The sequence below is a fragment of the Aethalodelphis obliquidens genome, unplaced genomic scaffold, assembly GCF_003676395.1.
Source record: "Aethalodelphis obliquidens isolate GAN/ISIS:26980383/991018 unplaced genomic scaffold, ASM367639v1 scaffold61, whole genome shotgun sequence".
NCBI lineage: Eukaryota > Metazoa > Chordata > Mammalia > Artiodactyla > Delphinidae > Aethalodelphis > Aethalodelphis obliquidens.
Genome location: NW_020838005.1, coordinates 5,822,858 through 5,837,804, shown reverse-complemented (window position 1 = coordinate 5,837,804; position 14,947 = coordinate 5,822,858). Strand labels below are relative to the sequence as shown.

Here is a 14,947-nt window from a genome sequence, read left to right as displayed (position 1 = left end):
ATAGATTCAACACTATCCCAATCGAAGTCCCAGCAAGTTATTTCGTGGATATGGACAAAATGATTCTAAAGTTCATATGGAGGCAAAAGAGCCAGAGCTGCCAACACAATATTGAAGAAGAACAATGACAGAGGACTGATCCTACCCAAGTTCAAGACTTACCATAAAACTACCATAATCAAGACAGTGTGGTAATGGGGAAAGAACAGACAAATGGATCAACAGAACAGAATAAAGAGCCCAGAAACAATCACAAATATAGTCAACTGACCTTTGACAAGGGAGGAAAGCCAATGCAATGGAACAAAGACAGCCTTTTGAAAATGGTGAACAACTGGACGTTCACATGCAAAAAAAAAAATAATAATAATAATCTAGACCCAGACCTTACATCTTTCACAAAAATTAACTCAAAATTTAAAATGCAAATCTATAAAGCTTCTAGAAAGTAACATGAGAAAATACCAGTGACCTTAGATTCAGAAATGAATTTTTAGATACTACACCAAAAATGTGATCCATGAAAGAAAAAATTGATAAGCTGGGCTTCATTAAAATTTAAAATGTCTGCTCTGCAAAAGACACTGTCAAGAGTATAAGAAGACAGGCCACAGTCTGGAAGAAAATATTTGCAAAATACATATCTGATAAAGGACTGCTATCCAAAATATAAAAAGAACTCTTAAAACTCAACAATAAGAAAATTAAAAATCCAATTAAAAAGTAGGCAAAAGACATAAACAGATACTTCACCAAAGAAGATATACAGATGATAAATAAGCATGTGCAAAGATGTCCATCGTATGTCATTAAGGAATTGCAAATTAAAACAACAATGAAATACCACTTCATACCTTTAGAATGGCTAAAATTTAAAACACTGACTAAACCAAATACTGACAAGGATGTGAATCAACAGGAATCTTATTCACTGCTGACGAGAATGGGAAATGGTCCACTCTGGAACACAGTTTGGCAGTTTCTTACAAAACTAAACATACTCTTACCATATGATCCAGCAACTGTGGTCCGTGGTATTCACCCAAAGGAGTTAAAAACTTATGTCCACACGAAAACCTATATAAGAATGTTTACAGTAACTTTCCTCATAACTGCCGAAACTTGGAAGCAACCAAGATGCTCTTCAACTGGTGAATGGATAAACAAAATGTGATAAATCCATACAACGGAGTATTATTCAGCACTGAAAAGAAATGAGCTATCAAGATATGGAGGAACCCTAAATGCTTACTGCTAAGTGAAGGAAGCCAACCTGAAATGGCTACATACTACATGATTCCAACTATATGATATTTTTGAAAAGGCAAAATTATGGAAACAGTAAAAAGATCAGTGGTTGCCAGGGGTTCATCAGGGAGGAGGGAAGACTAGGTGGAACACACGGATCTTCAGGTGAATGAAACTACTCTGTATGATACTGTAACAGCGGATACCTATCATTTTGTCAAAACACATAGAATGAACCCTAATGTAAAGTATGGACTAGTTAATAATTATGTATTGATATCGGCTCATCAATTATAACATGTACCATCTAAAGCAAAATGTTAACAACAGGGGAAACTTGGGGAGGAGAGGCGTGTGTATATGGGAACTCTCTGTACTTTTCACTCAATTTCTCTGTAAACCTTAAACTGCTCCAAAAAATTAAGCCTATTAATATTGTTAAAAAGAACATGTTAAGATATACCAGCTGACTTGGAGATATTTCCATAATGTACTATTAAGTGAGAAAAGTGAGATACGGAGAATATAAGTTGATTCATTTTTATAAAATAACAACAATAAATAATGTGAGTGTTTACATATCGTTTTATGGATATGGAGAAAGGCACTGAAGAATGCTCTCTTGGTTTTGGACAGTGGTTACTTGGGAAGTTGGGAGAAGAGGCTAAAAATGATTAAAAACTTACAGATCAAACTTTGAGCAAAAATATGAATAAAAATTTAAGGTTTGGGCTTCCCTGGTAGCACAGTGGTTGGGAGTCCGCCTGCCGATGCAGGGGGCGTGGGTTCATGCCCCAGTCCGGGAGGATCCCACGTGCCGTGGAGCGGCTGGGCCCGTGAGCCGTGGCCGCTGGGCCTGCACGTCCGGAGCCTGTGCTCTGCGGCGGGAGAGGCCACGGCAGTGACAGGCCCGCGTACCACCAAAAAAAAAAAAAAAAAAAAAATTAAGGTTTAAGTAATAAAGGCCCTGAAGCAAAGAGAAGCCATCTCAAGACTGGGGGTAGGACCAGCGAGAATAGCCTATTACAGACTTCCTGGGAAGAGAAACCAGAGGCTGAGAGCAAAGACCCCTTGGTTCCTTTCTAAGAGAGTAAACAGTAGAGAATCTTCATTTTATTAATTATATCAATTTAGTTTATCAACCATCCTACAAGTTCCAAAGCAAACATACACAGAAAAAGAAACCTAGGTTTCAGCTCTTTAATCAATCTCCTTATTCTGAAAAAAATAATCATCGGGCTTTCAATGAACCAAAATAGTTAAAGCTTAAGTTCCATCATATTCATATCTTGCCCCTGGAAATTCGTATTTAAATTTATATAGCTTATTCCTATATGTTTCCCCCAAACTACTGCAGCAAACAGCTATATAATCTTACTCATCCAACATCTAATTTTCACCAGAAAATAATTATTCCCTTTTATTCCATTTATCAAAATAAATCCACAGCACTTCTTAGGATGAGCATCATCCTGAAAAAGAAAAAAAAATTTTTTTTAAATTTCTGAAAATAAAGTTATCTGCAAGGGGCTCCTCCAACCTCTTTTACATGCAGAGGCAGTTGGGTGCAGGGTCTCCTCTTGGAGGGATGTGGTTTCCCGGCAACCTGCCTCCGGTTGTCAGGGAGAGACCCTGGTGAGCTGGTGAGCCGGGCTGTTATCAGGCCGGCTGCAGCCTCGGTGGGGGGAGCGGGCAGCTCCGTGTGGCTGCTTCGTGCCAGTGCACACAGCTCGGTGTGCGAGGAATGCTAAGTGGTGGGCCAGGAACCCCAGGGACCAAGCAGGAGTTGTTACATTGGGCTTCCTGCTAGATGACGTAGCTCTTCATGAATTGGTTCTTAAGAAGGGATGAGGAAATGGAGGTCTGCAGCCATGCAGTGCTCTCTCCGGGACTCTGAAAGCTGGCTGATTCATTCGGCAAACCCTAACGTGGTTTTCTTTTCATCTGCTAACTACAGTACGTCTGTTAAAATATCAAATTTTCTTCAGTTGGCCAAAGAATAATTTTTGGCCTCGTGTGAACAATGCTTTTTAATTTTTCACATTGTGTTTGACCTAAGCAAACTATAAATTACCTAAGAGTAAACTACAAATTAAAAAAAAAAAATTAAAGCTAAAATACGAAAAAGTTCCAGAGGAAAATTCAACACTAATGTTATTACCTTACCATGGTAATATTTTCAAAAGAATTCATTTTATATACATGCTCTGGGAAGACATTCAATGTTTCTGAATTTCATTCCTCATTTTTTAAAAATGTAATGATAATATAGTCATCAAAACATATTGTAGCTCTACATTTCTTCCAGTTTCACTATTACCAGTCTTTGCTGTATTATAACGTAAATTTAACACACTTATTCAACAAGCTAGTGGATCAGAAATATACCCTGCTCTGAAACTCTGTAGATATGCTCACATGAAATGGTACAGAAGTCCTACAGAAAGTAAGGAACCATGTCTTTCTCTGTGAAGGGCAATAACCTTATTCAACATTTTAGAAGCGATCCAGCTTACAGAAGAGATCCCAGCTGGTTCAGAGGCTATGGCAGTCTCTGGTCAAGGTAAAATCAAGCATTTGGCATTGTTTAAAAACCAACAAAAAATAGGCCCCAAATAAAGTCACTTATGCTAAGCCCCACGTCACCAAACCAAGATTTACCTTGGCTACAGTTTTGGGTCTCCCAGAAATGAGAGAGAAACGGTTTAAGGACCAATCAGGAATCTCCTGCCATCCCGTAGAGGAAAGTAACCTTGCCATGACCACCCTGCCTAGTACAACTTCCTTGTTCCCGCTTCCTTCTGGCTATAAAAATCTTTCATTTTGTACAGCTCCTCAGAGCCCCTTTCTATCAGCTAGATGGGATACTGCCCAATTCCAATCAGTTTTTGCTCAGATAGACTCTTAAAAGTTTTAATAGGCCTCAGCTTATTTTAACAGCATCATGATCAAAGTAGTCAAGTGTCTCACCAAATGGGAAGAACGTTTTGACAGGACATCCAGAGAGGAAGTTACCAGAAGACCAAGCAGCCTGACCATTGTAATCCAAGAGCTCTGGTCATGCCCACAGGGCACCGTAACCAGGTTAGAAGTTCAGGAAACGCAAGGGAGAACAATGGCAATCTCTGAGCTCCAAATGCATTAAAGGAACTCAACCTTTACATCCCTTAAGAAGACACACTGGAATGAAAGTGTAAAACAGGGCCTCAAAGCCCTAGCTCCACCTCCAGTTCTGAGAGCAATCTATGCTGAAACAGTCCCCAAAAGGCAGCATGGAAGGGGAAGAACTGAGATTAGCCTTGACAGGCCCAGGAAGATTGAGATGGGCTGTGAGGAAAAAAGCAAACTTCCCAGAGGAAGGTACTAAGAGTAGAAGTCAGCCTCAGCAGTGCAAGCAGAGATCAGGAACACTGAGATTAGCGGCAAGTCAAAGAATGTTTCTAACCCCAGGATGAAGAAAGTCATCACCCAGATCTCACAGTTACCGCTGTTTTCTTAGCAGTGACAGAAATCTGAGGTTTAAACAGATGCCTGGTAGTGGTGCTCATGACAGACTGGGAAGGCTGAAAGCAGTGAACAAGGCAAGTGTGATGGTTAGTTTTCTGTGCCAAGCTGACTGGGCTAAAGGATGCCCAGATAGCTGGTAAAACATTATTTCCATGTGTATTGTGAAGGTGCTTCCAGAAGAGATTAGCATTTGAGTTGGTACACTGAGTAAAGAAGATGATCCCACCAATATGGGGGGGGGGGGTGCTCATTCAATCCAATCGGATTACAAGTAAAAGATGGAAGAAGGGGGAAGTCACTCTGTCTGAGCTGGAATATCCATCTTCTCCTGACATCAGATGTTCCTTGTTCTCAGGCTTTAAGACTCAGACTGGAACTTACACCATTGGCTCCCCTGGTTCTCAGCTTTCAGGGTTGGACTGCATTACATCACCAGTTCTCCTGGGCCTCCAGCTTGCAGACAGCAGATCTTGGACTTTTCAGCCTCCATAATCATGTGCTCCAGTCCCTCATACTATATATATATTGTTCTGTTTCTCTGGAAAACCCTGACTAATACAGAAGGCAAGGAACAATCAAGACTCACTGGAAGAGGACCAGTTTAAATACAGAGGCAAGGATCGAAGATGAATGTGGCTAAGGTTTGGGGGAGAGTAGTGCCACGACAGAAATGGGGAAATTAAAATATGTATCCAGTGTTTTGAAGGGAAAATGGTAAGTTTGGTCTTATAACTGAGTTTGGGGTTATGCCCGGACATACGTATCCTCTAAGAATTTGGAAATGGGAAGCGGAACTTTTGCAAGATGAGATCTAGCTTTCAGAAGCCATGCACAGATGAGAGTGGTTGGGAAGAAGCTAGCCAGCCAGCCAGGAGAAGACAGTACAAAGAGTAAAGCAGTAAAATGCAGGCAACGACAGGGGTGATGCCAGCAAATGCCAATTCCACTTATTCAAAGACAAGGCAGATGTCAGACTCTCCCAACCTCTCACCATCTCTTAGCTTAAAAGTTGGTGAGGAGATAGACACAAGTTAAAATGACTGAACTACCCCATGATGACAAACCCATGGCCTACTAGAAATCTGACGTAACCAAAGATCTGGGCAGCATGGAGAAAACTCAGCTCTGTGCAGCCGAGCCTGGGCTGATGCTCTGAACTCCAGGAAGGAAGAAGAGACAGCTAAGGAGGCTGCCATCACGTACCAAGGGTGGACTGATGCTCCGTTCTTCAAATATGGCCCACTCCTTATCACATACATTTCCATTTGGCTGTCGAAATGCTATCTAGGTAACACATTTTTCCGGTATAATAGGAAAGACTATTAACACAGAAACCAGCAAACAGTGGCAATCCCAAGTCCCCAGGTGCCCACCCTTCCTGTCTTCTTCAATGTGCTATTCTCCTCTCCATTACTCAACCCGTGTCCAGTGCTTTCATAAGCATTCTTGCCAAAGACAATGTTGCCTGATGCTTTTTTTTTTTTTTTTTGCGGTACACGGGCCTCTCACTGTTGTGGCCTCTCCCGCTGCTGAGCAGAGGCTCCGGAGGGACACGCAGGCTCAGCGACCATGGCTCACGGGCCCAGCCGCTCCGCGGCATGTGGGATCTTCCCGGACCGGGGCACGAACCCGTGTCCCCTGCACTGGCAGGCGGACTCTCAACCACTGTGCCACCAGGGAAGCCCCCTGATGCATTTTTGCCACAAACATTTCCACTGGGTTAAGTAATTGGACGTAAGGCAATTTTGCCCTGAAAGATAAAATAATGAAAAATAAAAGAGGGACATTAAAAAGGACGTAATAAAACATGAGAAGTGTAGATTCATGGCGATACTGCCCAAATAACTGATTTTACTTTGTGGGTTGTACCTGAAAACTCGTCTTCCAAGTCTTTCATTCATTGCGTTCTATACTTTATTCTTGCTTGTTGATTCATTTCCTTGTTCAGCATCAGACAAATTTTCACTAAAATTTCTTCCTTCATTAAGAGAGGTATCAGTTTCCAAACACTAGCATGCGCATTTGTAACTGAGCTCTGTGTTGCCTTGTGAAAGCCTCTACTCTGTTATGTGTTCTTAGCATGTTGGCACATGTCCACTGATAGATGTTCCAAAGTTCTATGGGAAACGTGGGTTCAACTCTGCACCTTTGAGGTCCTTAGCCTCTTCCTCCTCCAATGCAGTGTGTTTCAAACTAAAAAATCTACTCTTGGGGCAAATCACTGTCATCTGTCAGCTCAGTAAAGCCATCAATAATGTCACTAAGTGGAAGAAATGCTAACGCATTTCAACCAGTTAAAACCAAACTGTCAAACCAAAAACTGTCAACCAGTTATTTCATCTTTCACAGCAAAACTGCCAGTTAGTTCTGCAGCAAAAAATGCTTGCAGCAAAGATGTCTACAGCTAAGATGCTTATGGAGAAAGTACCTAGAACCCATTCAAACAGCTATTGACTATTCTGTATCACAACACAGGTATGTCTTTGAGGGGCCTGCCCATCAAAGAGATCACAACATAATATGCTACAGTCATTCAGCAAATATTTATTGTCAACCTACTGTGTTCCAGACACAAAGAATAAGACAAAATCCTGCCCTGAAGTAGTTTGTACTCTAATGCTACTATTTCATAAAACATTAGATATTCTGATGCTCTCAGACAAACTGCAGACTTATGAGGGAAGAAAGATGAAAGAATAGGATGTGGAAGATCCACAACTTTTCTTCCTCACATTGACACCCTGGAACCATCTTCTGCAGAATTCAGTCTTTCGTACAGTGCCAGAGTTCGAGATCTGGGCTGGCACAGGATGGCAGGGGCTACAGCCAGCTGCTGTAGTATGAGAAGGGGCCTGGTCATCTGCCAAGGCAGCAGGGGTGATGGCTCCCAGGCCACTGGGGTCTGTGAAGGGGCCAGACCAAGCTCGGCAAAGAGGCCTTCGCTCTGGTCCTTGCTGAGGGCCTGGAGGCTGCTGGCTCTCTTGGGACCCATGTCACAGGCTGAGTCTCCTCACCCAGCTGTCGTCACTCTCCTCCCTCCCCAGCTGATACAGGGGTTCGCTGTGTCCCCTGAACCAGAGGGGAGCAGGACGGGGCCCCCCAAGGGCTGTGCTGAGCATGACACCCTTTTCCCCACCGCTGCTGCAGGTCCCTAGCACGTCCCTGCTCAGAGATTTGAAGACAAGGGGCTTCCCATCATTCATCCTGGCCAGTTGAAAAGTTTACCACTGGTCACAAGAGTGATTGAGAGGGAATTCTGAAATCAGCACAAATCCACCACCACTAGTGGAAAAAAATTCGGAATATGTACCCCATGGATAAAACATATTATGTTTTTGCTAGCTTCTCTGGGTCACCATTGGTCACACGATGGTCACATAAAAAAACCACCTTTTTGGTCTTTGTTTTCAGGCATTAACCACATTCTCCCCCAATATCCACAAAACATTACTGAGTGTCTGATGCAGGCAGGCAGTACCCTTTGTGAAGTGCTACACACTACAGGATAAAATAAGTATCAAACATGGTCCAGTCCCTCCCTTTAAGGAGTGAAACATGGCTCCCCACTCTGGACAGACATCCTTCTGGGGAGCTCACACTCATATGGGGAGATAATGTTATCAAACACAAGTCTGTGTGCCCGACGCACAGTGAGGCCAAACAATACCAAAACGGTAGAGTCTGGAGCAGAGAAAGGCTTACTGCAGGGCCATGCAAGGAGACAGGCGGCCCATGCTTCAGAAACCCCGAACTCCCGGAACGCTTTCAGCAAAGCCTTTTTATAGGAAAGGTGAGGGAGGCGCGTGGTTAGCTGTCCAAACTTCTTGGTGTCAGATCCTTTGCTCCTGAGGTTGGGTCACGTCAGGTCACGATGTTCCTGTAAACCTTCACCAAAACAAATTGTTATTCTCTGTCCTGACAAGAAAGGGCAAGGTCCCAAGGCTCAACTTTCGCCCTCCGAGGTCCAGGCCCTGGCTGAGAGGAGGGGGGTCCCTGCGCCGGCCGGTTACCCTGCCCGGGAGCGTCTGTCCAGCACCCAGTCTGGGTCCTCCCGCCAGTGCCCAGGACGGGCTAAAGAGTCAGATCTCAGCTGGCGTTGCCCTCAGGGCCAGGTCCCCAGACCTGGCCCAGCTGTCATCACTGAGGGGGCAAGGCGCCCAGGATCCAGCCGGCCCTCAGGCTTTGCATTTAAACTGGAGAGAATCATTTGTGTAGGATCAATGTAATACCTCTTGTAGCAAATACCCATCAGGTGAATTCCCAGCTCACGACAACTGCCCTTCTTTGAGAATAGCCCAACCACACAGGTGGACCTGAAGTAATGCTGTGCAATGTCCTTGCAACTTAACCCTGACCTATGGCCACCTCCTAGGGGTAGACAACTGATCTCAGCTGGACCAATTCTGGAAACTTGAACAGAGAGGCTGAAGCTGGCTGAAGCTGTTACCTTGATGGCAGTGTCCGTATACTCCAGTTGCCGAGGCCTCCGTGGACTGCCACCCATGCAGACAGCCACCCCCTTTAGGTAGCAGAGGTGGGGATGAGGAAGATGTTCGCTGCTGCCTCAAGGCCTGGGCCCGGCCAGCAGGCACCCGTGGCATGGGCTCTGGGGCTCTGCGGGACATAGCCCTCAGCCTGTCCCTGAGCCCCCAGCTCACCCGCCAGCCCCAAGACCGGAGGCCTGGAGGGCTCCGGGGAAACGGCCACGATCGGCCTCTCACTGCACTGTCTGCCTTGAGGACCACTGTCAGGCTGACTGTTGGCGGAGTGGGACCTCTAACTGATGCGCTAAAGGTCTCGTGATAACGGCTGCACACCCACCCCGCCCCTACTACAATAAGACAGAGATTTAATAACTTGGGTAGGAAAAAAGCACCTCAGTAGCAATGCAAGATCTGATAGAAGGATTCATAAAATAGTTCAAAATTATTTGTCTAGTAGAGAAGAAAGGGATTGCTTAGGTTGGAGAGGAAAGGCATGGGTTTATAGGAGAAAGGGAATTCAAGCAGGGTAAGTTTTGAGGAAGAGCAGGATAAGGATATATGGAAATCACAATATTTTACCCAAGCAGGCATTTAATAAACATTCAATGAATGACTAAATGAAAAGATTAGCATGTGGAACCCACATGGGTAAAATCACATGAATGTTTCCAGAGGCAAAACACTGAAACACATGCTAGCCAGAAGATGGGGTTCTATAGGGGCACAGTAGGAAAAAAGGCTGGGAAGGTAAGGGTCAGATGGCGGGAGATATGGAATACCCTTATCCCAGGGACCTCAGGAAAGTACTGAGGATTCTGAAACAGAGGGTAAAATAAAGAGCTTTAGACAGGATGCAAAGAGGAGAGATAATAGCTCTGTGTCCTACAATTTAGAAGTTAATCACACACTGGTGAAAATTTTTCTAAAAGGAAATTTGTTTTCCATGATTTTCTTTTAAAAGTCTATGTACATCACTCAAAATAAAAGAAATACACATAATGCCTTCTACATAATAGTGGAAGGAATTTGTCCCCAAGGATCTTTTCTTTGTATAAATGATGCCACCACAATTGACACTTCAATAAAAATGAATATTTATGAAATGTAAAATGATTTGGATTAACTTATTCCAATTTCACCCTCTAAATTTAGATTTTTAAATCACGCCAAAATGTGGATTTTGATTACAAAAGCAAGTTGGGGAAGAAAAACAGAACTTGACGTGAAAAAGAGCAAAATTTAAAAGGGAAAAAAAAGAACTTGAAATAGGGATGAAAAAAAGATGATAGTAAGGTGGTCAATTAGACTAAAAACAGCAGAAAGAGATCATCTTCAAAGTGGAGTTACTTAATTCAATAATGCAGTCGCATTATAAGAACCAAAAGTTAAAAAAAAGCACGGAGTCAAGTCTCCCACCTGTGTCTCCCCTCCACCATCAGCTCACTGCATCGCCCTCTCCGTGGCCATTACTTTCTTATCTATCCTTCCAAAGTTTCTTTGTGCATAAATATTATTATTATCCTCCCTGTTCACACAAAAGTTAACATATAACACTGTTCTGACCTTGCATTTTTCACCTAACACTATATCTTGGCAATCTCTCCATACCCATTCATATAGATATTCCATGTTCTTTTTTACAGCTGCATATTTCATTGTGAGGATGAACCATAATTAATTTAACTAGCCCCTATTGATGGGCGTTTGGGTTGTTTCCAATCTTTGACTACTGCAAGAAAAGCTGCAGTGAATAACCTGGTACAGTCATCATTTGGCACGAATGCAAGTATATCTGTAGGATAAATTCCCAGAAATTGAATTCCTGGGTCAAAAGGTATACACATTTAAATTTTTGACAGATATGGCCAAATTGCCTTCCATAAGAGTTGAGCCAATTTACATTCTTGCCAGCTATGTACAAGAGTGTCTTCTCCCTCAAGGATTTACCAACAAAGTGTATCATCAAATTTCTGGATTTTTGCCAGTCTGAAGAATGAAAAATGGTACTTGCATTCTCCTCATTATGAATGAAGCTGAGCATCTTTTTATATGTTTAAGAGCCAATTATACTTCCTTTTCTGTAAACTGCTCATAACCTTTGTCTATTTTTCTAATGGATGTTGGTGTTTTCTTATTATCTTCTAGAAGCTTCTAATATATTAGGGAGATTAGTCCTTCACCTACGATATGAGTTGCAAATATTTACCCCAGTTTGTCTTTTGAATTTGCTTGCGGTAATTTTTGCCTGCAGAAGATTTTTATTTTGTTGTGATCCAATTTATCAGTTTTTTAAGCCTTCTGATTTTCAAGTCATGGTTAAAAAGGCTTTCCTTTCTAAAGGAATTCTCCCTTGCTCATCCTTAAATTATTTCATTTTTTACATTTAACTAAATGAAAAAACAGTACCTATAGTAGTTAAGATCACAAACCCCAGAGGCAAACTGCCTATATTCATATCCCAGATCCACTACTTATTAGCTATATGACCTTGTATAAGTCACCTAAACTCTATAGGCCTCAGTTTCCACACCTACAAGTGGGGATAGTAACAGGTTACCACCTCCTCAGGTTGTTGTGAAGATTAAATGTATTAGTAAATGTAAATCAATTACTACAGTGTCCAGCATATAGTAAACACTCAATAAGAGTGAGCTATTATCAACATATATCTTTTGGAACTTATCCTGGTTTAAGATGTGAAGTACAGATCCAACTTTGGTGGGTTTTTTTGGGGGGGTTTTTGTTGGTTTGTTTGTTTTCCATATGGCTATTCAGTTGTCCCATAACCATTTATTGAATATTCCATCTTTTCCCCACTGATTTGAGATGTCACCTGTACCATATGCTACATTCTCATACGTATTTAAGAATTTCTGATCTTTCTATCGACCTATCTATTCATGGACCAGTCCCACACTGTTTAAATTATTAAGCTTCACTTTCACTATGTGCAAGGGCTAGTTGTCCCTCTTTGTTCTTCTTTTACAGTTACCATTAACTATTCCTGCTTATTTTTCCATATGAATTTTTTAAATTAGTGCATCCTGTTCTAGAACAAAATAAAAATATCATTAGTATTTTTCCTGAAACCATGTTACCTTTATAAATTAACTAAGGGTAGGTTGCAAATAACAACAGACATAGACAGAGGTAATACAGAAAGGTGAAAAGCTGTTAAACAGATTGGAGGTTGGAGTAGAGATGAATTTAACTTTCAAAACAATAATATTAAGTCCCTAAGCTTCTATCTTACAGCCACTGAAAACCCACCAAAGAGGTAACACTGCCCATTTCTTGGGCCAATCAGAACCTTCGGCAACCTGTCAAGGCAGCAGTACCAGGGGTAGAGATAGGAAAGGCCACAATCTAAAATTTAAGCATTTGCGGGGGTGGAAGTTACAACAGCTGAACAAAAAGGACATGTGCCTTATAGGCTTGGCCCTACACCAAAAAAAACAGTTCACTGGTCCAGATATAGCAATGTATGCATGGCTACATAAAAAGGCAGAAGAGCCTGGACAAGAACCAAGTCCTGAGGTTTTGCAGTCAGAGTTATTAGATGGATAGAAAAAGAAATCATTGGCTTGTTTCTGTCATGTTAATCTTTTACCAGAAGTGTCATTTATATACTAAAGAACTGAGTGGGAAGACCTTGGTTAAGATAAAGGAGAACTAAATTGTGGTCAGTTTTAACCTTGAACCAGTTTGGAAATCTGATCAGGAGTTTTTGGTTTCTTTGTTTTTAGATGTCTAGGAGGATATACCACAGACACTGTAGTGTGTAAAGAGGAAGTTTCATACAAGCTGGGAAAGTTCAGCATTGAGAATTATTGCCTTTAAATATCCATTTATGAATCCTAGTTTGTTAAAAGAGAATTCTCTTTCAAGATAAAGTTTAGATAATGGGGTTATGTAATTTAGAGGCAGAGTTAAAGATAATCTGGATTTTTTTTTTTTTTCGAAACTCATTCTCTGAATTTGAGTCAAAAATAAAATAAGCTTTTTAAGGCTATCAATGAGCTGGGAGTGAAGTGATATGGGACATAGGAAATAGAACTGCTAATGTAGGTGAATGAGAAACAGGTCACACAGCATCAGTTCCCAAACTGCCTCAAATCCAAAGACCTCTACCTTCTCCATTCTCATACTGAGTATTGTGTATGATACACAGACCCTCAGAACGACCTCCTCCTATATATATACTCAACAATTCTTTAAGGAAAAGAAAGATGGAAGAATCCCTAGAAAACTGTAAATGCAGGATTTATCTTGGCATCGAGCCATACGTAAAAGATTAATCACCGCTTAATCCTCCAACACCTCTAAGGCACCCGTTTACAAACTACCAAGTGCATTAGTATCACCGGAAGGGCGTATTTAAAATATATCATTGGGACTACACTTTGAGAAGCAATGCACCAAGGTAATTCTTCTCAAAAAGTATGGTCCTCAGGTTGGTGGACACGTGCTATCCGCGACCTTCTATAGGGCTGAGACAGAAATTAGTGTTAAGCTTTCGAAACTTTTACAGCAGTTTCTAGCATTTCATTTTTATTATATTTTTTCATTTTTATTCATTTTATTTCATTTTTCTAGCATTTCATTTTTATTATATTTTATATATATTTTATTATACTCTCCAGAAGTATTGGTATGAGATTGGAAAATTATTTTTAAGTTTGGGAAGCACAGCTCTTCTGCATGGCTGACACACACAGGCAAACCCGGGAGCACAGGGCCAGGGGCAGCTCCTGCCAACTGGGGGAAACCGGGCAGTTCTGGAGGATAATGGTAGCCTGAGGATAATTCCTACAACCAGAACAGTGAAGTGAGAAACAATTTCAAAACTGCAGTATTCATCGTTCTGTACCATTCCATTGCTTCCAGTGACAACACAACGCCGCAGCACCGCTGCAAGTGGCCTGCATCCCAGCGGCCGGTGCCAAAAGGAAAGGGGATGCACACCGTGGGAAAGGGCGAAAATTGGGTCAGTGCTTTTCCCGCCCGAAGTTTGAAGCCGCCAGGGTATTTGCACTGTAGGTGAATTATACCACCGTAGTAGGTCCAGTCAACGCGTTTCGCGTTGTTTTAGCTGGTGAGAACCCAAACAAAGAAAGAATAGCTACCCCTGGCCCCCTCCCCTGCCAGCGCCCTCCGCGCCTGCGCAGAACGCCGGCTGCCGACCCTCCCAAGGCTGGCCCCCGGCTCCCTTCTGGCGGCCAGAAGATGCGCGTGCGTAGCGGCGACGACCGCGCCCTCTGTGCGTGCCCGCGTCCTTACCCGCTACGGCGATCGCCTCCTTCCGGCCCGGCAGGGCCGCCTGTGGGCTGACGATGTTGGAGGCGGAGTTACCCATTCTCCGGACGTAGAAGAGGCTCTGGAAGAGCTGGTGGGCCGTCCTGGTGGCGGCGAGCATGGGCGGGTGTGTTGCCTAGGGGCCGCCGGGTGGACCGGCGCGGTCGGGAGCCGACTCGCCGCTGCAGAGTGGGCGGCCGGCGCGGGGCGGCGGGAGCTGGGTGCACTGGCCGGCCGGCGGGCGGGCGGGTCAGCGGGGGCACGTACGCGGCGGGCTGTGCTGCCCCCGCCCCGGAATCGAGTGATTACCTCAGCCTCGTGCCGGGCGGGCCGGGACCGAGGGCGTGTTCTCGCCCTGGCGTGGGGCCGGGGCCGGGGCCGGGGAGGCACCTGCGAGTTTTCCTTGCTTCCCT

General features: G+C 43.3%; 1 protein-coding gene across 2 annotated transcripts in view; it reads right to left on the bottom strand.

Moving 5' to 3' along the window:
• MSRA (methionine sulfoxide reductase A) overlaps nt 1-14,942 on the bottom strand; it is a 371,535-nt gene extending 356,593 nt beyond the window's left edge. Inside the window, exon 1 of one of the 2 annotated variants that reach the window (XM_027087936.1) lies at nt 14,520-14,942. In XM_027087936.1, coding sequence (XP_026943737.1) covers nt 14,520-14,655 — 136 coding nt within the window. In that variant the 5' untranslated portion in view covers nt 14,656-14,942. The remainder of the gene's footprint in view (nt 1-14,519) is intronic. The other variant, XM_027087939.1, reaches the window with a different exon arrangement.
• Between the last annotated feature and the right edge of the window lie 5 nt (nt 14,943-14,947).